The sequence below is a fragment of the Lithobates pipiens genome, unplaced genomic scaffold (genome assembly GCF_037356315.1).
Source record: "Lithobates pipiens isolate NorthernLeopardFrog02 unplaced genomic scaffold, aLitPip1_a1.2 Scaffold_3, whole genome shotgun sequence".
Classification (NCBI taxonomy): Eukaryota; Metazoa; Chordata; class Amphibia; order Anura; family Ranidae; genus Lithobates; species Lithobates pipiens.
The window spans coordinates 283,374,517-283,396,626 of NW_027507790.1; the positions used below are offsets into that span (position 1 = coordinate 283,374,517).

Genomic DNA, 22,110 nt, shown 5'->3' on the forward strand with positions numbered 1-22,110 from the left:
AAATGTACCCCGAGGATCAGTGTTGTTATTGCTGTACCCCAAGGATCAGTGTTATTAGCAGTGTATCTCAAGGTTCAGTGTTATTAGTAGTGTACCCCAAAGTTTAGTGTTAGTAGTTGTGTACTAAAGGTTCAGTGTTATTAGTGTTGTACCCCCAAGTTCAGTGTTATTCGGGGTGTACCCCTAGATTAATTTTTATTAGTGGTGTACCCCAAGATTCAGTAATTTTTAATGGTGTACTCCAAGGTTTAGTGTTATTAGTGGTGTATCCCAAGGTGCAGTGTTTTTTAGTGTGGTACCCCAAGGTTCAGTAAATTTAGTGGTGTACCTCAAGGTTCAGTGCTATTAGTGGTGTACCCCAAAGTTTAGTGCTATTACTGGTGTACCCCAAGGTTCAGTCTCAGTAGTGGTGTACCCCAGGGTTTAATCTCAGTAGTGGTGTACCCCAAGGTTTAGTGTTATTAGCAGTGTATCCTGAGCTTTAGTGTTATTAGCAGTGTACCCCAAGGTTTAGTCTTAGTAGTGGTGTACCCCAAAGTTTAGTCTCAGTGGTGAACCCCAATGTTTAGTGTTATTAGCAGTGTATGCCAAGCTTTAGTGTTATTAGCAGTGTACCCCAAGGTTTAGTCTTAGTAGTGGTGTACCCCAAAGTTTAGTCTCAGTGGTGAACCCCAATGTTTAGTGTTATTAGCAGTGTATGCCAAGCTTTAGTGTTATTAACAGTGTACCCCAAGGTTTAGTCTTAGTAGAAGTTTTTAACCTATTTATAAATTATATAGAATTTGGAATTAAAAGTGCCATTTCAGTCTTTGCAGATAACACCAAGCGAGGCAGTATGGTATCATCCTTACAGCTTGTGTGATAAAAACGTACAAGCCGACCTCAATGCAATGTTTAATTTGACAACTATACAGCAAATGAGATTTAATGTTGATAAATGTAAAGTTCTGCACTTGGGGGTAAAAACATGCATCATACTTACTAGGAAAGCAGATGGGGGGGGGGGGGGGTCAATGGTGGAGAAGAAGGATCTGGGGGAGTCAATGGTGGAGAAGTAGGATCTGGGGGAGTCAATGGTGAAGGATCTGGGGGAGTCATTGGTGGAGAAGGATCCGGGTGTGCTGGAAGATTATAGACGTAATAATCATACATTCTGGGAGGAGAGCAGCTGGGGGAGTCAATGGTGAAGAAGGGTCTGGGGGAGTCAATGGTGAAGAAGGATCTGGGGGAGTCAATGGTGAAGAAGGATCTGGGGGAGTCAATGGTGGAGAAGGATCTGGGGGAGTCAATGGTGAAGAAGGGTCTGGGGGAGTCAATGGTGAAGAAGGATCTGGGGGAGTCAATGGTGGAGAAGGATCTGGGGGAGTCAATGGTGGAGAAGGATCTGGGGGAGTCAATGGTGAAGAAGGATCTGGGGAGTCAATGGTGAAGAAGGATCTGGGGGAGTCAATGGTGAAGAAGGATCTGGGGGAGTCAATGGTGATGAAGGATCTGGGGGAGTCAATGGTAGAGAAGAATCTGGAGGAGTCAATGGTGGAGAAGGGTCTGGGGGAGTCAATGGTGATGAAGGATCTGGGGGAGTCAATGGTAGAGAAGGATCTGGGGGAGTCAATGGTAGAGAAGGATCTGGAGGAGTCAATGGTGGAGAAAGATCTGGGGGAGTCAATGGTGGAGAAGGATCTGGGGGAGTCAATGGTGAAGAAGGATCTGGGGGAGTCAATGGTGAAGAAGGATCTGGGGGAGTCAATGGTAGAGAAGGATCTGGAGGAGTCAATGGTGGAGAAAGATCTGGGGGAGTCAATGGTAGAGAAGGATCTGGGGGAGTCAATGGTGGAGAAGGATCTGGAGGAGTCAATGGTGGAGAAGGATCTGGGGGAGTCATGGTGGAGAAGGATCTGGAGGAGTCAATGGTGGAGAAGGATCTGGGGGAGTCAATGGTGGAAAAGGATCTGGGGGAGTGAATGACGAGGAAGGATTTGGGGGAGTCAATGGTGGAGGATTCGGATGTTCTGGAAGAACATACTGTAGACCTAATAATGATATGTTGGACTCCTATCTGTGGGAACATTTTTCAGGGAGTTTATAGTTCATTTTAAGGTCACTCTGACTCACAGGGGGTGTTATGACTGATGTGTCCCCATCATAGGATGTAGCATTCTCCCGACTCTTAGCCCGGCCATACCCTGTTAGTGGATGAATGGAGGAAATTCTTTCTTGCCAGGACAATGTATTCTGACAGAGGAACCCTGAAAAGATTTCCAACATGTCCCTTTAACAGATGTCAATCAAACATTGGACTTCTGTTGATGGGGGACAGCACACACGGATTGAGATCTGGCAGGGACAGTGTATGGTCGGCTTTAGTGTGCATCGATGGGCATATTAAACTGATATTAAAGTTTATTTTTTTCAAATAAAATAATAGAAATGTCCTATTTACCGGCTCTGTGATGGTTTTGCACAGACCAGCTCTGATCCTCCTCTTCTTGGGTCTCCTGTCAGAACTACTGGCTACTCTTCTTCAGTGAGTGCCCCATAGAAATCGGCTTTCTATGGGGGCACTCATGTGGGCTACCTCCCAAGCTGCCATGTCTGCGTCAATTGACACAAAGGAAAGCTTCGTCCTGCCCCAAACTCCTTCATCACAGAATTTGATTGCTGGAGCCAATGGTTCCCTCAGCTATGGATCTATCCTGTGAGAAGGTGGGGGGGAGGGGTATTAGGTGGATGTTATGAGATGGTGGTGGGGGGTATTGGGTGGATGGTGTGACATGGTGGTAAGGGGGGGGGGGTATTGGGTGGATGTTGTGACACAGTGGTGGGGAGGTATTGGGTGGATGTTGTGACATGGTGGTGGGGGGGTATTGGGTGGATGTTGGGACATGGTGGTGGTGGGGGGGTATTGGGTGGATGGTGTGACATGGTGGTGGGGAGGTATTGGGTGGATGTTGTGACATGGTGGTGGTGGGGGGGTATTGGGTGGATGTTGTGACACAGTGGTGTGGGTATTGGGTGGATGTTGTGACATGGTGGTGGTGGGGGGGTATTGGGTGGATGGTGTGACACAGTGGTGGGGAGGTATTGGGTGGATGTTGTGAAATGGTGGTGGTGGAGGGGTATTGGGTGGATGGTATGACACAGTGGTGGGGAGGTATTGGGTGGATGTTGTGACATGGTGGTGGTGGGGGGGTATTGGGTGGATGGTGTGACACGGTGGTGGGGGGGTATTCGGTGGATGTTGTGACACGGTGGTGGGGGGTATTGGGTGGATGTTGTGACATGGTGGTGGGGAGGTATTGGGTGGATGGTGTGACACGGTGGTGGGGGGGTATTGGGTGGATGGTGTGACACAGTGGTGGGGGGGTATTGGGTGGATGGTGTGACACGGTGGTGGGGGGGTATTGGGTGGATGATGTGACACAGTGGTGGTGGGGGGGGTATTGGGTGGATGGTGTGACACAGTGGTGGGGAGGTATTGGGTGGATGTTGTGACATGGTGGTGGTGGGGGGTATTGGGTGGATGGTGTGACACGGTGGTGGGGGGGTATTGGATGGATGTTGTGACATGGTGGTGGGGGTATTGGGTGGATGTTGTGACACAGTGGTGGGGGTATTGGGCGGATGGTGTGACACAGTGGTGGGGGTATTGGGTGGATGTTGTGACACAGTGGTGGGGGGGGTATTGGGTGGATGTTGTGACATGGTGGTGGGGAGGTATTGGGTGGATGGTGTGACACAGTGGTGGGGGGGTATTGGGTGGATGTTGTGACATGGTGGTGGGGAGGTATTGGGTGGATGGTGTGACATGGTGGTGGGGAGGTATTGGGTGGATGGTGTGACACAGTGGTGGGGGTATTGGGTGGATGGTGTGACACGGTGGTGGGGAGGTATTGGGTGGATGTTGTGACACGGTGGTGGGGGGGTATTGGGTGGATGTTGGGACACGGTGGTGGGGGGGGTATTGGGTGGATGTTGTGACATGGTGGTGGGGAGGTATTGGGTGGATGGTGTGACACAGTGGTGGGGGTATTGGGTGGATGGTGTGACACGGTGGTGGGGAGCTATTGGGTGGATGTTGTGACACGGTGGTGGGGGGGGGGTATTGGGTGGATGTTGTGACACGGTGGTGGGGGGGTATTGGGTGGATGGTGTGACACAGTGGTGGGGTTATTGGGTGGATGTTGTGACATGGTGGTGGGGAGGTATTGGGTGGATGTTGTGACATGGTGGTGGGGGGTATTGGGTGGATGGTGTGACATGGTGGTGGGGGGGGATTGGGTGGATGTTGTGACATGGTGGGGGGTATTGGGTGGATGTTGTGACACAGTGGTGGGGAGGTATTGGGTGGATGTTGTGACATGGTGGTGGGGGGTATTGTGTGGATGGTGGGACATGGTGGTGAGGGGGGGGGATTGGGTGGATGTTGTGACATGGTGGGGGGTATTGGGTGGATGTTGTGACATGGTGGTGGGGGTATTGGGTGGATGTTGTGACACAGTGGTGGAGGTATTGGGTGGATGTTGTGACATGGTGGTGGGGGGTATTGGGTGGATGGTGTGACATGGTGGTGAGGGGGGGTATTGGGTGGATGTTGTGACATGGTGGGGGGTATTGGGTGGATGTTGTGACACGGTGGTGGGGCGGTATTGGGTGGATGTTGTGACATGGTGGTGGGGAGGTATTGGGTGGATGTTGTGACATGGTGGTGGGAGGTATTGGGTGGATGGTGTGACATGGTGGTGGGGAGGTATTGGGTGGATGTTGTGACATGGTGGTGGGGGTATTGGGTGGATGTTGTGACAAAGTGGTGTGGGTATTGGGTGGATGTTGTGACATGGTGGGGGGTTATTGGGTGGATGGTGTGACACAGTGGTGGGGAGGTATTGGGTGGATGTTGTGACATGGTGGTGGTGGTGGGGGGGTATTGGGTGTATGGTATGACGCAGTGGTGGGGAGGTATTGGGTGGATGTTGTGACATGGTGGTGGTGGGGGGGTATTGGGTGGATGGTGTGACACGGTGGTGGGGGGGTATTGGGTGGATGTTGTGACACGGTGGTGGGGGGGTATTGGGTGGATGTTGTGACACAGTGGTGGGGGTATTGGGTGGATGGTGTGACACGGTGGTGGGGGGGGGGTATTGGGTGGATGTTGTGACATGGTGGTGGGGAGGTTTTGGGTGGATGTTGTGACATGGTGGTGGGGAGGTATTGGGTGGATGGTGTGACACAGTGGTGGGGGTATTGGGTGGATGGTGTGACACTGTGGTGGGGGGGGGGGGTATTGGGTGGATGTTGTGACATGGTGGTGGGGAGGTATTGGGTGGATGGTGTGACATGGTGGTGGGGTTATTGAGCGGATGTTGTGACATGGTGGTGGGGGTATTGGGTGGATGTTGTGACATGGTGGTGGGGGTATTGGGTGGATGTTGTGACATGGTGGTGGGGGTATTGGGTGGATGGTGTGACACAGTGGTGGGGGGTATTGGGTGGATGTTGTGACATGGTGGTGGGGGTATTGGGTGGATGGTGTGACACAGTGGTGGGGGGGTATTAGGTGGATGTTGTGACATGGTGGTGGGGGTATTGGGTGGATGGTGTGACACAGTGGTGGGGGGTATTGGGTGGATGTTGTGACATGGTGGTGGGGGTATTGGGTGGATGGTGTGACACAGTGGTGGGGGTATTGGGTGGATGTTGTGACATGGTGGTGGGGGTATTGAGCGGATGTTGTGACATGGTGGTGGGGGTATTGGGTGGATGGTGTGACACAGTGGTGGGGGTATTGGGTGGATGTTGTGACATGGTGGTGGGGTGTACTGGATGGATGGTTTGATATGGTGGGAGGGTATTAGGTGGATGGTGTTACATGGAGGTGGGGATGGGATTAGAATTATTTTCTTCACTAAGCAATATGTTTTTATGTCTACAGAACTGAGGCCATGCCAGTCACCGTGCCCAACCCTTTCGATGAAGACACCCCCTTGGACCGTCCTTCCCCTGAGGGGGGTAATCCATTCCTTGAAGATGAAGTGGAGGGAAAAAGAGAGCCGTTGGGGTCAGATGCCAAACGAAGAGGAACACTGGAAAAGATTGCTAATCTTTCACCATTCTGGAAAGGAGGAAAAAGCCTTCTGGGGGTCCTCGGGGCCCCTGAGAAGAGGCGGGGAAGGCGTAAGTCAGAAGATGTGAGCCTTTTATCATTGGGGCGCAAAAAAGATGGAGCAGAAGAGGATGGTGGAGGCCCCGGAGGTGGAGTAAAACGGCTGTCCTTTCTATGGCTTGGAGCTGGTGGAGGAACCCCAGGGAACCGCTCTCAGAGAGAATCAATGGTGGAAGTGGTTCCAGAGAAGAATGAAGTCATCCGGGAACCAGAGAAGGTCCGAGAACCGCTCTCAGGTAGGTCAATTGGTTGTCTCTGTTCACTCTGTAGAAGAAGGATTGGTCCAGGAATGCCTTGTCCCTCCCCTTTTTGCTGCCAGTCATTGGCTCACTGGTGCCTCTTCTATAGCAGCTGCTCTGACATTTACCACTAGTTCATGTGCTCCACTTCTCTTCACACTCCCAGCTCAGGTCATTAGTCGGGTCATTGGTTGGGTCAGTGCTCGGGTCATTGGGTCGGGTTGTTGGTCGGGTCAGTGCTCAAGTCATTGGTTGGGTCATTTGGTTCGGGTCAGCGCTCAGGTCATTGGTCTGGTCATTGCTTGGGTCATTGGTCGGGCATTGCTTGGGTCATTGGTCGGGCATTGCTTGGGTCATTGTCCGGGTCATTGCTTGGGTCATTGGCCGGGTCATTGCTTGGGTCATTGGTCGGGTCAATGCTTGGGTCATTGGTCTGATCAATGCTTGTGTCATTGGTCGGGTCAATGCTTGGGTCATTGGTTGGGTCATTGGTCGGGTCAATGCTTGTGTCATTGGTCGGGTCAATGCTTTTGTCATTGGTCATGTCAATGCTTGGGTCATTGGTTGGGTCATTGGTCGGGTCAATGCTTGTGTCATTGGTCGAGTCAATGCTCGGGTCATTGGTCGGGTCAATGCTTGGGTCATTGGTTGTGTCATTGGTCGGGTCAATGCTTGTGTCATTGGTCGGGTCAATGCTTGCGTCATTGGTCGGGTCAATGCTTGGGTCATTGGTCGGGTCAATGCTTGGGTCATTGGTCGGGTCAATGCTTGGGTCATTGGTCGGGTCATTGGTTGGGTCAATGCTTTGGTCATTGGCCTGGTCAGTGCTTGGGTCATTGGTCGGGACAATGCTTGGGTCATTGGTTGGGTCATTGGTCGGGTCAATGCTTGTGTCATTGGTCGAGTCAATGCTCGGGTCATTGGTCGGGTCAATGCTTGGGTCATTGGTTGGGTCATTGGTCGGGTCAATGCTTGTGTCATTGGTCGGGTCAATGCTTGCGTCATTGGTCGGGTCAATGCTTGGGTCATTGGTCGGGTCAATGCTTGGGTCATTGGTCGGGTCAATGCTTGGGTCATTGGTCGGGTCATTGGTTGGGTCAATGCTTTGGTCGTTGGCCTGGTCAGTGCTTGGGTCATTGGTCGGGACAATGCTTGGGTCATTGGTCGGGTCAATGCTTGCGTCAATGGTCGGGTTAATGCTTGCGTCATTGTCGGGTCAATGCTTGGGTCATTGGTCAGGTCAATGCTTGGGTCATTGGTCGGGTCTTTGGTTGAGTCTTTGGTTGGGTCATTGTTTGGGACAATGCTCAGGTCATTGCTTGGGACAATGCTCGGGACATTGCTCGGGTCATTGTTCGGGTCATTGTTCGGGACAATGCTCAGCACATTGGTCAGGACAATGCTCAGGTCATTGGTCGGGTCCGTGCTCAGGTCATTGGTTGGGTCATTGCTCTGGTCAATGCTTGGGTCATTGGTCGGGACAATGCTCGGGTCATTGGTTGGGACAATGCTCAGGTCATTGGTCGGGTCGATGCTCAGGTCATTGGTCGGGTCAATGCTCAGGTCATTGGTCGGGTCAATACTCAGGTCAGTGCTCGGGTCATTGGTCAGGTCAGTGCTCGGGTCATTGGTCAGGTCAGTGCTCGGGTCATTGCTTGGGTCATTGGTCGGGACAATGCTCGGGTCATTGGTTGGGTCATTGGTCGGGTCAATGCTTAGGTCATTGGTCGGGTCAATGCTTGGGTCATTGGTTGGGTCATTGGTCGGGTCAATGCTTGGGTCATTGGTCAGGTCATTGGTCGGGTCAATGCTTGGGTCATTGGTCGGGTCAATGCTTGGGTCATTGGTCGGGTCAATGCTTGGGTCATTGGTCAGGTCAGTGTTCGGGTCATTGGTTGGGTCATTAGTCAGGTCAGTGCTCGGGTCATTGGTTGGGTCATTGTGCGGGACGATGATCGGGACGATGCTCGTGGCAATGCTCGGGTCATTGGTCGGGTCAATGCTCTGGTCATTGCTCGGGTCATTGCTCGGGCCTATGGTCGAGTCATTGGTCGGATCAGTGCTCGGGTCATTGTTTGGGTCATTGCTCGGGTCATTGCTCAGGACAATGCTCTGGTCATTGCTCGGGTCATTGCTCAGGACAATGCTCTGGTCATTGCTCTGGTCATTGCGCGGGTCATTGCTCAGGACAATGCTCTGGTCATTGCTCGGGTCATTGCTCAGGACAATGCTCTGGTCATTGCTCGGGTCATTGCTCGGGACAATGCTTGGGTCAATGCTCGGGTCATTGCTCTGGTCATTGCTCAGGACAATGCTCAGGTCATTGGTCGGGTCATTGGTCGGGTTAGTGCTTGGGTCATTGGTCAGGTCAGTGCTCGGGTCATTGGTCAGGTCAGTGCTTGGGTCATTGCTTGGATCATTGGTCGGGTAATTGCTCGGGTCATTGGTCGGGACAATGCTCGGGTCATTGGTCGGGTCGATGCTTGGGTCATTGGTTGGGTCAATGCTTGGGTCATTGGTCGGGTCAGTGCTTGGGTCATTGGTCAGGTCAGTGCTTGGGTCATTGGTCGGGACAATGCTCGAGTCATTGGTCAGGTCAATGCTTGGGTCATTGGTTGAATCATTGGTCGGGTCAATGCTCGGGTCATTGGTTGGGTCATTGGTCGGGTCAATGCTTGGGTCATTGGTCTGGTCAATGCTTGGGTCATTGGTCGGGTCAATGCTTGGGTCATTGGTCAGGTCAATGCTTGGGTCATTGGTTGGGTCATTGGTCGGGTCAATGCTTGGGTCATTGGTCAGGTCAATGCTTGGGTCATTGGTTGGGTCATTGGTCGGGTCAATGCTTGGGTCATTGGTCCGGTTAATGCTTGGGTCATTGGTCGGGTCAATGCTTGGGTCATTGGTCAGGTCAGTGCTTGGGTCATTGGTTGGGTCATTGGTCATGTCAGTACTTGGGTCATTGCTCGGGATGATGCTCAGGACAATGCTCGGGTCATTGCTCAGGTCATTGCTAGGGTCATTGCTCGGGCCTATGGTCGAGTCATTGGTCGGATCAGTGCTCGGGTCATTGCTAGGGTCATTGCTCGGGCCTATGGTCGAGTCATTGGTCGGATCAGTGCTCGGGACAATGCTCGGGTCATTGTTCGGGTCATTGCTTGAGTCATTGCTCGGGACAATGCTTGGGTCAATGCTAGGGTCATTGCTCTGGTCATTGCTCGGGACATTGCTTGGGTCGTTGGTCGGGTCATTGGTTGGGACATTGCTCGGATCATAGGTCAAGACATTGCTCGGGACAATGCTCAGGTCATTGCTCGGATCATAGGTCGGGTCATTGCTCAGGTCATTGCTCAGGTCATTGGTCGGGTCATTGGTCGGGTCAATGCTCGGGTCATTGGTTGGGTTGTTGGTCGGGACATTGGTTGGGACATTGCTCGGGTCGTTGGTCGGGACATTGGTTGGGACATTGCTCGGGTCGTTGCTCGGGTCATTGGTCGGGACAATGGTTGGGTCATTACATATAACAAAAAGGAATTCAATTGCTTTATTAGTGATAGGTCGATAGGCAAGTGCAATATTTTATTCATCCACAAGATGGCAGACCATAAAGGGATGTTTATAGCTTTGTGTATATTTGTAATGTCATTTTCTGATTTAATGACTTTTATTTTTTCACACTCCAGTGTTTTTGTGTTTATTTTATGCAATGTAGCTTTTTTAATGTAGTTGTGAGGATCAGTGGCACTTCCTTATTCCTATGGCAATGTAAACAAGTCACCGTATAAAACTCAGCAGAGAGGATTCGGCCTCGATCCCCTGAGGAAGTCACCTGGTATGATGACAACACGCGTCGGGCGGGGCCGGGTGACTTTGCTGAAACCAGAAGTGACGCAGGAGCTGCAGCCCCACTGTCTCCACATCCATACTGTCCATGTGACTGTAAACTGATACACTGGAACTGCAATACTATTAAGAAATACATTTTACTGACACATACAACACTATGAGGAGTTCCCATTCCATGGAAACGTATTGGGTGGGGGGATTCGATCGTCACGCGGGGACCCAACAACTGGGACACAAAACACACCGGGAACTATTTGTATTATATTTGGATGAATATTGGTTTCTTATATGAAATGGACACATTTGCTGTTCCCGGATTATTTGCGGGGATGTGAGACTTGTGAGTTGGGGTTGGTTGGTGATAGTGTGGGGGAGGGGCCCCCGCATCGCACGTCACTTTTACACGTGTTGGTAATTGTGGGAACTTACCGCCGTCCGTTAATAACGTTTTAAACACAAATTACAGAACATCAATAGGAGGGAGTGTCACCTTTTAATCAGTCCTCTCTTCTACCTTTCCTCTGTTATAGACAGGAAATAGATCGATAGATAGGAAATGGATCGATAGATAGGAAATAGATCAATAGATAAGAAATTGATTGATTGATAGGAAATAGATCAATAGATAGGAAATAGATCGATATATAGGAAATGGATTGATAGATAGGAAATAGATCAATAGATAAGAAATAGATTGATTGATAGGAAATAGATCGATAGATAGGAAAATGATCAATAGATAATAAATAGATTGATAGGAAATAGATCAATAGATTGACAGATAGGAAATAGATAGGAAATTGATTGATAGGAATAGTTCTTTGATTTGAGTCCTCTCTTCCACCTTCTCTTGGTTATAGATAGGAAATAGATCGATAGGAAATAGATCAATAGATAGGAAATAGATTGATAGGAAATAGATCAACAGACAGGAATAATTCTTTGATGGTCCTCTCTTCCTCGCTCAGTCCTGGAGATCCTACGTCTGGTCCAGCAGAGGGACCTTCGATCGGCTGACCAGCACATCATGGAATTGGAGGCGGAGTGCGACGGGCAGGTCAGTCCCGCGGGTGTGAAGAGTCCCGGCAGACAGGCCAAGGATGTGACCCTCCTATATGAGGCCCTGATGAAGGAAATGTGGGCCGTGGTGGACGAGTCTCTCGGCTATAAAGGAAAACACCTGAAGCTCGATGAAGTGATCGGAGTTATCCAGCAGGAAGAGGCTCGGGAGGGTCCTCCGGGCCCCAAAAACATGAGGGGCCAATGGGTGGATGCGGTGGGCCGCAGTGTGGAGCAACGGTTAAAGAAGAACCTGGAGGGTAAGATGGGCTCGCTGCCATCTCAAGCCGACAGGATGAAGAGGACGGTGGTGGAGGACCTGACGGCAGTCAAGAACTACCTGGTGAGACTGGGGGAGGGGATTTCTAATGCTCCACCTATCATGTTCAATGATAGCAAAAGAGGTAGAAAGTTGGTGCCGGGGTCCCGAAAAATGTGCATCAGGTGACGTCTTCCACCAGGAACTCTGTACTATACCAGTGCTGCAGAGAGTCTTGTGACTCCTCCTGCATTCTACCAGACCTTGTGACTGCAGAGAATCTTGTGACTCCACCCTGCATTCTACCAGACATTGTGACTGCAGAGAGTCTTGTGACTCCCCTGTGCATTCCACCAGACATTGTGACTGCAGAGTCTTGTGACTCCCCCCTGCATTCTACCAGACATTGTGACTGCAGAGAGTCTTGTGACTCCTCCAGCATTCTAACAGACATTCAGACTGCAGAGAGTCTTGTGACTCCACCCTGCATTCTACCAGACATTGTGAGTGCAGAGAGTCTTGTGACTCCCCCCTGCATTCCACCAGACATTGTGACTGCAGAGTCTTGTGACTCCCCCCTGCATTCCACCAGACATTGTGACTGCAGAGTCTTGTGACTCCCCTCTGCATTCTACCAGACATTGTGACTGCAGAGTCTTGTGACTCCACCCTGCATTCTACCAGACATTGTGACTGCAGAGAGTCTTGTGACTGATTTCTGCATTGTGAGTTTAGGAAGCCCCTCATACCTCTGACAGAGTTAAAGGGAGGGGTGGCTGAGAATGAGCAGGTCCCCATTTCTAGGTCAGAGGCTGTGAGGCCCAGACACCATTCCATGCACACCGATAACATGGGTTTGATTCTGGGGGGTTTCTTTTTGTAGATTTATCACAGAAAAGAGCAGGAGACGGGTGCAGGATCCGGAGAGATTATCAGGAGAGGGGTGCAGGATCCAGAGAGATTATCAGGAGAGGGGTGCAGGATCCAGAGAGATTATCAGGAGAAGGGTGCAGGATCCGGAGAGATTATCGGGAGAAGGGTGCAGGATCCAGAGAGATTATCAGGAGAAGGGTGCAGGATCCAGAGAGATTATCAGGAGAGGGGTGCAGGATCCAGAGAGATTATCAGGAGAAGGGTGCAGGATCCGGAGAGATTATCAGGAGAAGGGTGCAGGATCCGGAGAGATTATCAGGAGAGGGGTGCAGGATCTGGAGAGATTATCAGGAGAGGGGTGCAGGATCCAGAGAGATTATCAGGAGAGGGGTGCAGGATCCGGAGAGATTATCAGGAGAAGGGTGCAGGATCCGGAGAGATTATCGGGGAGAAGGGTGCAGGATCCGGAGAGATTATTGGGAGAAAGGTGCCGGAACCCGGAGAGATTATCGGGAGAGGGGTGCAGGATCCGGAGAGATTATCAGGAGAGGGGTGCAGGATCCGGAGAGATTATCGGGAGAAGGGTGCAGGATCCAGAGAGATTATCAGGAGAGGGGTGCAGGATCCAGAGAGATTATCAGGAGAAGGGTGCAGGATCCGGAGAGATTATCAGGAGAAGGGTGCAGGATCCGGAGAGATTATCAGGAGAGGGGTGCAGGATCTGGAGAGATTATCAGGAGAGGGGTGCAGGATCCAGAGAGATTATCAGGAGAGGGGTGCAGGATCCGGAGAGATTATCAGGAGAAGGGTGCAGGATCCGGAGAGATTATCGGGGAGAAGGGTGCAGGATCCGGAGAGATTATTGGGAGAAAGGTGCCGGAACCCGGAGAGATTATCGGGAGAGGGGTGCAGGATCCAGAGAGATTATCAGGAGAGGGGTGCAGGATCCGGAGAGATTATCAGGAGAGGGGTGCAGGATCCGGAGAGATTATCAGGAGAAGGGTGCAGGATCCGGAGAGATTATCAGGAGAAGGGTGCAGGATCTGGAGAGATTATCAGGAGAGGGGTGCAGGATCCGGAGAGATTATCGGGAGAGGGGTGCAGGAACCCGGAGAGATTATCGGGAGAAGGGTGCAGGATCCAGAGAGATTATCAGAAGAAGGGTGCAGGATCCGGAGAGATTATCAGGAGAAGGGTACAGGATCCAGAGAGATTATCAGGAGAAGGGTGCAGGATCCGGAGAAATTATCGGGAGAAGGGTGCAGGATCCAGAGAGATTATCAGGAGAAGGGTGCAGGATCTGGAGAGATTATCGGGAGAGGGATGCAGGATCCGGAGAGATTATCAGGAGAGGGGTGCAGGATCCGGAGAGATTATCAGGAGAGGGCTGCAGGATCCGGAGAGATTATCAGGAGAGGGCTGCAGGATCCAGAGAGATTATCAGAAGAAGGGTGCAGGATCCGGAGAGATTATCGGGAGAGGGGTGCAGGAACCCGGAGAGATTATCGGGAGAAGGGTGCAGGATCCAGAGAGATTATCAGAAGAAGGGTGCAGGATCCGGAGAGATTATCAGGAGAAGGGTACAGGATCCAGAGAGATTATCAGGAGAAGGGTGCAGGATCCGGAGAAATTATCGGGAGAAGGGTGCAGGATCCAGAGAGATTATCAGGAGAGGGGTGCAGGATCCGGAGAGATTATCAGGAGAGGGCTGCAGGATCCGGAGAAAATTATCAGGAGAAGGGTGCAGGATCCAGAGAGATTATCGGGAGAAGGGTGCAGGATCCAGAGAGATTATCAGGAGAGGGGTGCAGGATCCGGAGAGATTATCGGGAGAGGGGTGCAGGATCCGGAGAGATTATCAGGAGAAGGGTGCAGGATCCGGAGAGATTATCAGGAGAGGGGTGCAGGATCTGGAGAAATTATCAGGAGAAGGGTGCAGGATCCAGAGAGATTATCGGGAGAAGGGTGCAGGATCCAGAGAGATTATCAGGAGAGGGGTGCAGGATCCGGAGAGATTATCAGGAGAGGGGTGCAGGATCCGGAGAAATTATCAGGAGAAGGGTGCAGGATCCAGAGAGATTATTGGGAGAAGGGTGCAGGATCCAGAGAGATTATCAGGAGAGGGGTGCAGGATCCGGAGAGATTATCAGGAGAGGGGTGCAGGATCCGGAGAGATTATCAGGAGAGGGGTGCAGGATCCAGAGAGATTATTGGGAGAAGGGTGCAGGATCCAGAGAGATTATCAGGAGAGGGGTGCAGGATCCGGAGAGATTATCAGGAGAGGGGTGCAGGATCCGGAGAGATTATCAGGAGAGGGGTGCAGGATCCAGAGAGATTATCAGGAGAGGGGTGCAGGATCCGGAGAGATTAGCGGGAGAGGAGTGCAGGATCCGGAGAGATTATCAGGAGACAGGTGCAGGATCCGGAGAGATTATCGGGAGAGGGGTGCAGGATCCGGAGAGATTATCGGGAGAGGGGTGCAGGATCCGGAGAGATTATCGGGAGAGGGGTGCAGGATCCGGAGAGATTATCAGGAGAAGGGTGCAGGATCCAGAGAGATTATCAGGAGAAGGGTGCAGGATCCGGAGAGATTATCAGGAGAGGGGTGCAGGATCCGGAGAAATTATCAGGAGAAGGGTGCAGGATCCAGAGAGATTATCGGGAGAAGGGTGCAGGATCCAGAGAGATTATCAGGAGAGGGGTGCAGGATCCGGAGAGATTATCAGGAGAAGGGTGCACGATCCAAAGAGATTATCAGGAGACGGGTGCAGGACCCGGAGAGATTATTGGTGGAGGGGTGCAGGATCCGAAGAGATTATCGGGAGAAGGGTGCAGGATCCGGAGAGATTATCGGGAGAGGGGTGCAGGATCCGTGGAGATTATCGGGAGAAGGGTGCAGGATCCGGAGAGATTATCAGGAGAAGGGTGCAGGATCCAGAGAGATTATCGGGAGAAGGGTGCAGGATCCAGAGAGATTATCAGGAGAAGGGTGCAGGATCCGGAGAGATTATCGGGAGAGGGTTGCAGGATCCAGAAAGATTATCAGAAGAAGAGTGCAGGATCCGGAGAGATTATCAGGAGAAGGGTACAGGATCCAGAGAGATTATCAGGAGAAGGGTGCAGGATCCAGAGAAATTATCGGGAGAAGGGTGCAGGATCCGGAGAGATTATCAGGAGAAGGATGCAGGATCCGGAGAGATTATCAGGAGAGGGGTGCAGGATCTGGAGAAATTATCAGGAGAAGGGTGCAGGATCCAGAGAGATTATCGGGAGAAGGGTGCAGGATCCAGAAAGATTATCGGGAGAAGGGTGCAGGATCCAGAAAGATTATCAGGAGAGGGGTGCAGGATCCGGAGAGATTATCAGGAGAGGGGTGCAGGATCCGGAGAGATTATCGGGAGAAGGGTGCAGGATCCAGAAAGATTATCAGGAGAGGGGTGCAGGATCCGGAGAGATTATCAGGAGAGGGGTGCAGGATCCGGAGAGATTATCAGGAGAGGGGTGCAGGATCTAGAGAAATTAGCGGGAGAGGGGTGCAGGATCCGGAGAGATTATTGGGAGAGGGGTGCAGGATCTGGAGAGATTATCAGGAGAGGGGTGCAGGATCCGGAGAGATTATCAGGAGAAGGGTTCAGGATCCGGAGAGATTATCGGGAGAAGGGTGCACGATCCGGAGAGATTATCGGGAGAAAGGTGCAGGAACCCGGAGAGATTATCGGGAGAGGGGTGCAGGATCCAGAGAGATTATCAGAAGAGGGGTGCAGGATCCGGAGAGATTATCAGGAGACAGGTGCAGGATCCGGAGAGATTATCAGGAGAAGGGTGCAGGATCTGGAGAGATTATCAGGAGAGGGGTGCAGGATCCGGAGAAATTATCGGGAGAGGGGTGCAGGATCCGGAGAGATTATCGGGAGAGGGGTGCAGGAACCCGGAGAGATTATCGGGAGAAGGGTGCAGGATCCAGAGAGATTATCAGAAGAAGGGTGCAGGATCCGGAGAGATTATCGGGAGAGGGGTGCAGGATCCGGAGAGATTATCGGGAGAGGGGTGCAGGATCCGGAGAGATTATCAGGAGAAGGGTGCAGGATCCAGAGAGATTATCAGGAGAGGGGTGCAGGATCCGGAGAGATTATCAGGAGAGGGCTGCAGGATCCGGAGAAAATTATCAGGAGAAGGGTGCAGGATCCAGAGAGATTATCGGGAGAAGGGTGCAGGATCCAGAGAGATTATCAGGAGAGGGGTGCAGGATCCGGAGAGATTATCGGGAGAGGGGTGCAGGATCCGGAGAGATTATCAGGAGAAGGGTGCAGGATCCGGAGAGATTATCAGGAGAGGGGTGCAGGATCTGGAGAAATTATCAGGAGAAGGGTGCAGGATCCAGAGAGATTATCGGGAGAAGGGTGCAGGATCCAGAGAGATTATCAGGAGAGGGGTGCAGGATCCGGAGAGATTATCAGGAGAGGGGTGCAGGATCCGGAGAAATTATCAGGAGAAGGGTGCAGGATCCAGAGAGATTATTGGGAGAAGGGTGCAGGATCCAGAGAGATTATCAGGAGAGGGGTGCAGGATCCGGAGAGATTATCAGGAGAGGGGTGCAGGATCCGGAGAGATTATCAGGAGAGGGGTGCAGGATCCAGAGAGATTATTGGGAGAAGGGTGCAGGATCCAGAGAGATTATCAGGAGAGGGGTGCAGGATCCGGAGAGATTATCAGGAGAGGGGTGCAGGATCCGGAGAGATTATCAGGAGAGGGGTGCAGGATCCAGAGAGATTATCAGGAGAGGGGTGCAGGATCCGGAGAGATTAGCGGGAGAGGAGTGCAGGATCCGGAGAGATTATCAGGAGACAGGTGCAGGATCCGGAGAGATTATCGGGAGAGGGGTGCAGGATCCGGAGAGATTATCGGGAGAGGGGTGCAGGATCCGGAGAGATTATCGGGAGAGGGGTGCAGGATCCGGAGAGATTATCAGGAGAAGGGTGCAGGATCCAGAGAGATTATCAGGAGAAGGGTGCAGGATCCGGAGAGATTATCAGGAGAGGGGTGCAGGATCCGGAGAAATTATCAGGAGAAGGGTGCAGGATCCAGAGAGATTATCGGGAGAAGGGTGCAGGATCCAGAGAGATTATCAGGAGAGGGGTGCAGGATCCGGAGAGATTATCAGGAGAAGGGTGCACGATCCAAAGAGATTATCAGGAGACGGGTGCAGGACCCGGAGAGATTATTGGTGGAGGGGTGCAGGATCCAAAGAGATTATCGGGAGAAGGGTGCAGGATCCGGAGAGATTATCGGGAGAGGGGTGCAGGATCCGTGGAGATTATCGGGAGAAGGGTGCAGGATCCGGAGAGATTATCAGGAGAAGGGTGCAGGATCCAGAGAGATTATCGGGAGAAGGGTGCAGGATCCAGAGAGATTATCAGGAGAAGGGTGCAGGATCCGGAGAGATTATCGGGAGAGGGTTGCAGGATCCAGAAAGATTATCAGAAGAAGAGTGCAGGATCCGGAGAGATTATCAGGAGAAGGGTACAGGATCCAGAGAGATTATCAGGAGAAGGGTGCAGGATCCAGAGAAATTATCGGGAGAAGGGTGCAGGATCCGGAGAGATTATCAGGAGAAGGATGCAGGATCCGGAGAGATTATCAGGAGAGGGGTGCAGGATCTGGAGAAATTATCAGGAGAAGGGTGCAGGATCCAGAGAGATTATCGGGAGAAGGGTGCAGGATCCAGAAAGATTATCGGGAGAAGGGTGCAGGATCCAGAAAGATTATCAGGAGAGGGGTGCAGGATCCGGAGAGATTATCAGGAGAGGGGTGCAGGATCCGGAGAGATTATCGGGAGAAGGGTGCAGGATCCAGAAAGATTATCAGGAGAGGGGTGCAGGATCCGGAGAGATTATCAGGAGAGGGGTGCAGGATCCGGAGAGATTATCAGGAGAGGGGTGCAGGATCTAGAGAAATTAGCGGGAGAGGGGTGCAGGATCCGGAGAGATTATTGGGAGAGGGGTGCAGGATCTGGAGAGATTATCAGGAGAGGGGTGCAGGATCCGGAGAGATTATCAGGAGAAGGGTTCAGGATCCGGAGAGATTATCGGGAGAAGGGTGCACGATCCGGAGAGATTATCGGGAGAAAGGTGCAGGAACCCGGAGAGATTATCGGGAGAGGGGTGCAGGATCCAGAGAGATTATCAGAAGAGGGGTGCAGGATCCGGAGAGATTATCAGGAGACAGGTGCAGGATCCGGAGAGATTATCAGGAGAAGGGTGCAGGATCTGGAGAGATTATCAGGAGAGGGGTGCAGGATCCGGAGAAATTATCGGGAGAGGGGTGCAGGATCCGGAGAGATTATCGGGAGAGGGGTGCAGGAACCCGGAGAGATTATCGGGAGAAGGGTGCAGGATCCAGAGAGATTATCAGAAGAAGGGTGCAGGATCCGGAGAGATTATCGGGAGAGGGGTGCAGGATCCGGAGAGATTATCGGGAGAGGGGTGCAGGATCCGGAGAGATTATCAGGAGAAGGGTGCAGGATCCAGAGAGATTATCAGGAGAAGGGTGCAGGATCCGGAGAGATTATCAGGAGAGGGGTGCAGGATCCGGAGAAATTATCAGGAGAAGGGTGCAGGATCCAGAGAGATTATCGGGAGAAGGGTGCAGGATCCAGAGAGATTATCAGGAGAGGGGTGCAGGATCCGGAGAGATTATCAGGAGAAGGGTGCACGATCCAAAGAGATTATCAGGAGACGGGTGCAGGACCCGGAGAGATTATTGGTGGAGGGGTGCAGGATCCGAAGAGATTATCGGGAGAAGGGTGCAGGATCCGGAGAGATTATCGGGAGAGGGGTGCAGGATCCGTGGAGATTATCGGGAGAAGGGTGCAGGATCCGGAGAGATTATCAGGAGAAGGGTGCAGGATCCAGAGAGATTATCGGGAGAAGGGTGCAGGATCCAGAGAGATTATCAGGAGAAGGGTGCAGGATCCGGAGAGATTATCGGGAGAGGGTTGCAGGATCCAGAAAGATTATCAGAAGAAGAGTGCAGGATCCGGAGAGATTATCAGGAGAAGGGTACAGGATCCAGAGAGATTATCAGGAGAAGGGTGCAGGATCCAGAGAAATTATCGGGAGAAGGGTGCAGGATCCGGAGAGATTATCAGGAGAAGGATGCAGGATCCGGAGAGATTATCAGGAGAGGGGTGCAGGATCTGGAGAAATTATCAGGAGAAGGGTGCAGGATCCAGAGAGATTATCGGGAGAAGGGTGCAGGATCCAGAAAGATTATCGGGAGAAGGGTGCAGGATCCAGAAAGATTATCAGGAGAGGGGTGCAGGATCCGGAGAGATTATCAGGAGAGGGGTGCAGGATCCGGAGAGATTATCGGGAGAAGGGTGCAGGATCCAGAAAGATTATCAGGAGAGGGGTGCAGGATCCGGAGAGATTATCAGGAGAGGGGTGCAGGATCCGGAGAGATTATCAGGAGAGGGGTGCAGGATCCAGAGAAATTAGCGGGAGAGGGGTGCAGGATCCGGAGAGATTATTGGGAGAGGGGTGCAGGATCTGGAGAGATTATCAGGAGAGGGGTGCAGGATCCGGAGAGATTATCAGGAGAAGGGTTCAGGATCCGGAGAGATTATCGGGAGAAGGGTGCACGATCCGGAGAGATTATCGGGAGAAAGGTGCAGGAACCCGGAGAGATTATCGGGAGAGGGGTGCAGGATCCGGAGAAATTATCGGGAGAGGGGTGCAGGATCCAGAGAGATTATCAGAAGAGGGGTGCAGGATCCGGAGAGATTATCAGGAGACAGGTGCATGATCCGGAGAGATTATCAGGAGAAGGGTGCAGGATCTGGAGAGATTATCAGGAGAGGGGTGCAGGATCCGGAGAAATTATCGGGAGAGGGGTGCAGGATCCGGAGAGATTATCGGGAGAGGGGTGCAGGAACCCGGAGAGATTATCGGGAGAAGGGTGCAGGATCCAGAGAGATTATCAGAAGAAGGGTGCAGGATCCGGAGAGATTATCGGGAGAGGGGTGCAGGATCCGGAGAGATTATCGGGAGAGGGGTGCAGGATCCGGAGAGATTATCAGGAGAAGGGTGCAGGATCCAGAGAGATTATCAGGAGAAGGGTGCAGGATCCGGAGAGATTATCAGGAGAGGGGTGCAGGATCCGGAGAAATTATCAGGAGAAGGGTGCAGGATCCAGAGAGATTATCGGGAGAAGGGTGCAGGATCCAGAGAGATTATCAGGAGAGGGGTGCAGGATCCGGAGAGATTATCAGGAGAAGGGTGCACGATCCAAAGAGATTATCAGGAGACGGGTGCAGGACCCAGAGAGATTATTGGTGGAGGGGTGCAGGATCCGAAGAGATTATCGGGAGAAGGGTGCAGGATCCGGAGAGATTATCGGGAGAGGGGTGCAGGATCCGTGGAGATTATCGGGAGAAGGGTGCAGGATCCGGAGAGATTATCAGGAGAAGGGTGCAGGATCCAGAGAGATTATCGGGAGAAGGGTGCAGGATCCAGAGAGATTATCAGGAGAAGGGTGCAGGATCCGGAGAGATTATCGGGAGAGGGTTGCAGGATCCAGAAAGATTATCAGAAGAAGGGTGCAGGATCCGGAGAGATTATCAGGAGAAGGGTACAGGATCCAGAGAGATTATCAGGAGAAGGGTGCAGGATCCAGAGAAATTATCGGGAGAAGGGTGCAGGATCCGGAGAGATTATCAGGAGAAGGATGCAGGATCCGGAGAGATTATCAGGAGAGGGGTGCAGGATCTGGAGAAATTATCAGGAGAAGGGTGCAGGATCCAGAGAGATTATCGGGAGAAGGGTGCAGGATCCAGAAACATTATCGGGAGAAGGGTGCAGGATCCAGAAAGATTATCAGGAGAGGGGTGCAGGATCCGGAGAGATTATCAGGAGAGGGGTGCAGGATCCGGAGAGATTATCGGGAGAAGGGTGCAGGATCCAGAAAGATTATCAGGAGAGGGGTGCAGGATCCGGAGAGATTATCAGGAGAGGGGTGCAGGATCCGGAGAGATTATCAGGAGAGGGGTGCAGGATCCAGAGAAATTAGCGGGAGAGGGGTGCAGGATCCGGAGAGATTATCGGGAGAAGGGTGCACGATCCGGAGAGATTATCGGGAGAAAGGTGCAGGAACCTGGAGAGATTATCGGGAGAGGGGTGCAGGATCCAGAGAGATTATCAGAAGAGGGGTGCAGGATCCGGAGAGATTATCAGGAGACAGGTGCAGGATCCGGAGAGATTATCAGGAGAAGGGTGCAGGATCTGGAGAGATTATCAGGAGAGGGGTGCAGGATCCGGAGAAATTATCGGGAGAGGGGTGCAGGATCCGGAGAGATTATCGGGAGAGGGGTGCAGGAACCCGGAGAGATTATCGGGAGAAGGGTGCAGGATCCAGAGAGATTATCAGAAGAAGGGTGCAGGATCCGGAGAGATTATCAGGAGAAGGGTACAGGATCCAGAGAGATTATCAGGAGAAGGGTGCAGGATCCGGAGAAATTATCGGGAGAAGGGTGCAGGATCCAGAGAGATTATCAGGAGAAGGGTGCAGGATCTGGAGAGATTATCGGGAGAGGGATGCAGGATCCGGAGAGATTATCAGGAGAGGGGTGCAGGATCCGGAGAGATTATCATGAGAGGGCTGCAGGATCCGGAGAAATTATC

At 52.1% G+C, this 22,110-nt stretch overlaps 1 protein-coding gene across 1 annotated transcript in view; it reads left to right on the forward strand.

Annotated features, from left to right (window-relative positions):
• LOC143941199 (exocyst complex component 3-like protein 2) overlaps nucleotides 1-22,110 on the forward strand; it is a 95,984-nt gene that overhangs the window by 2,793 nt on the left and 71,081 nt on the right. The window contains exons 2-3 of the mRNA XM_077463234.1: nucleotides 5,930-6,396; nucleotides 11,211-11,644. Of these exons, the coding sequence (XP_077319360.1) occupies nucleotides 5,940-6,396; nucleotides 11,211-11,644 (891 nt within the window). The 5' untranslated portion in view covers nucleotides 5,930-5,939. The remainder of the gene's footprint in view (nucleotides 1-5,929; nucleotides 6,397-11,210; nucleotides 11,645-22,110) is intronic.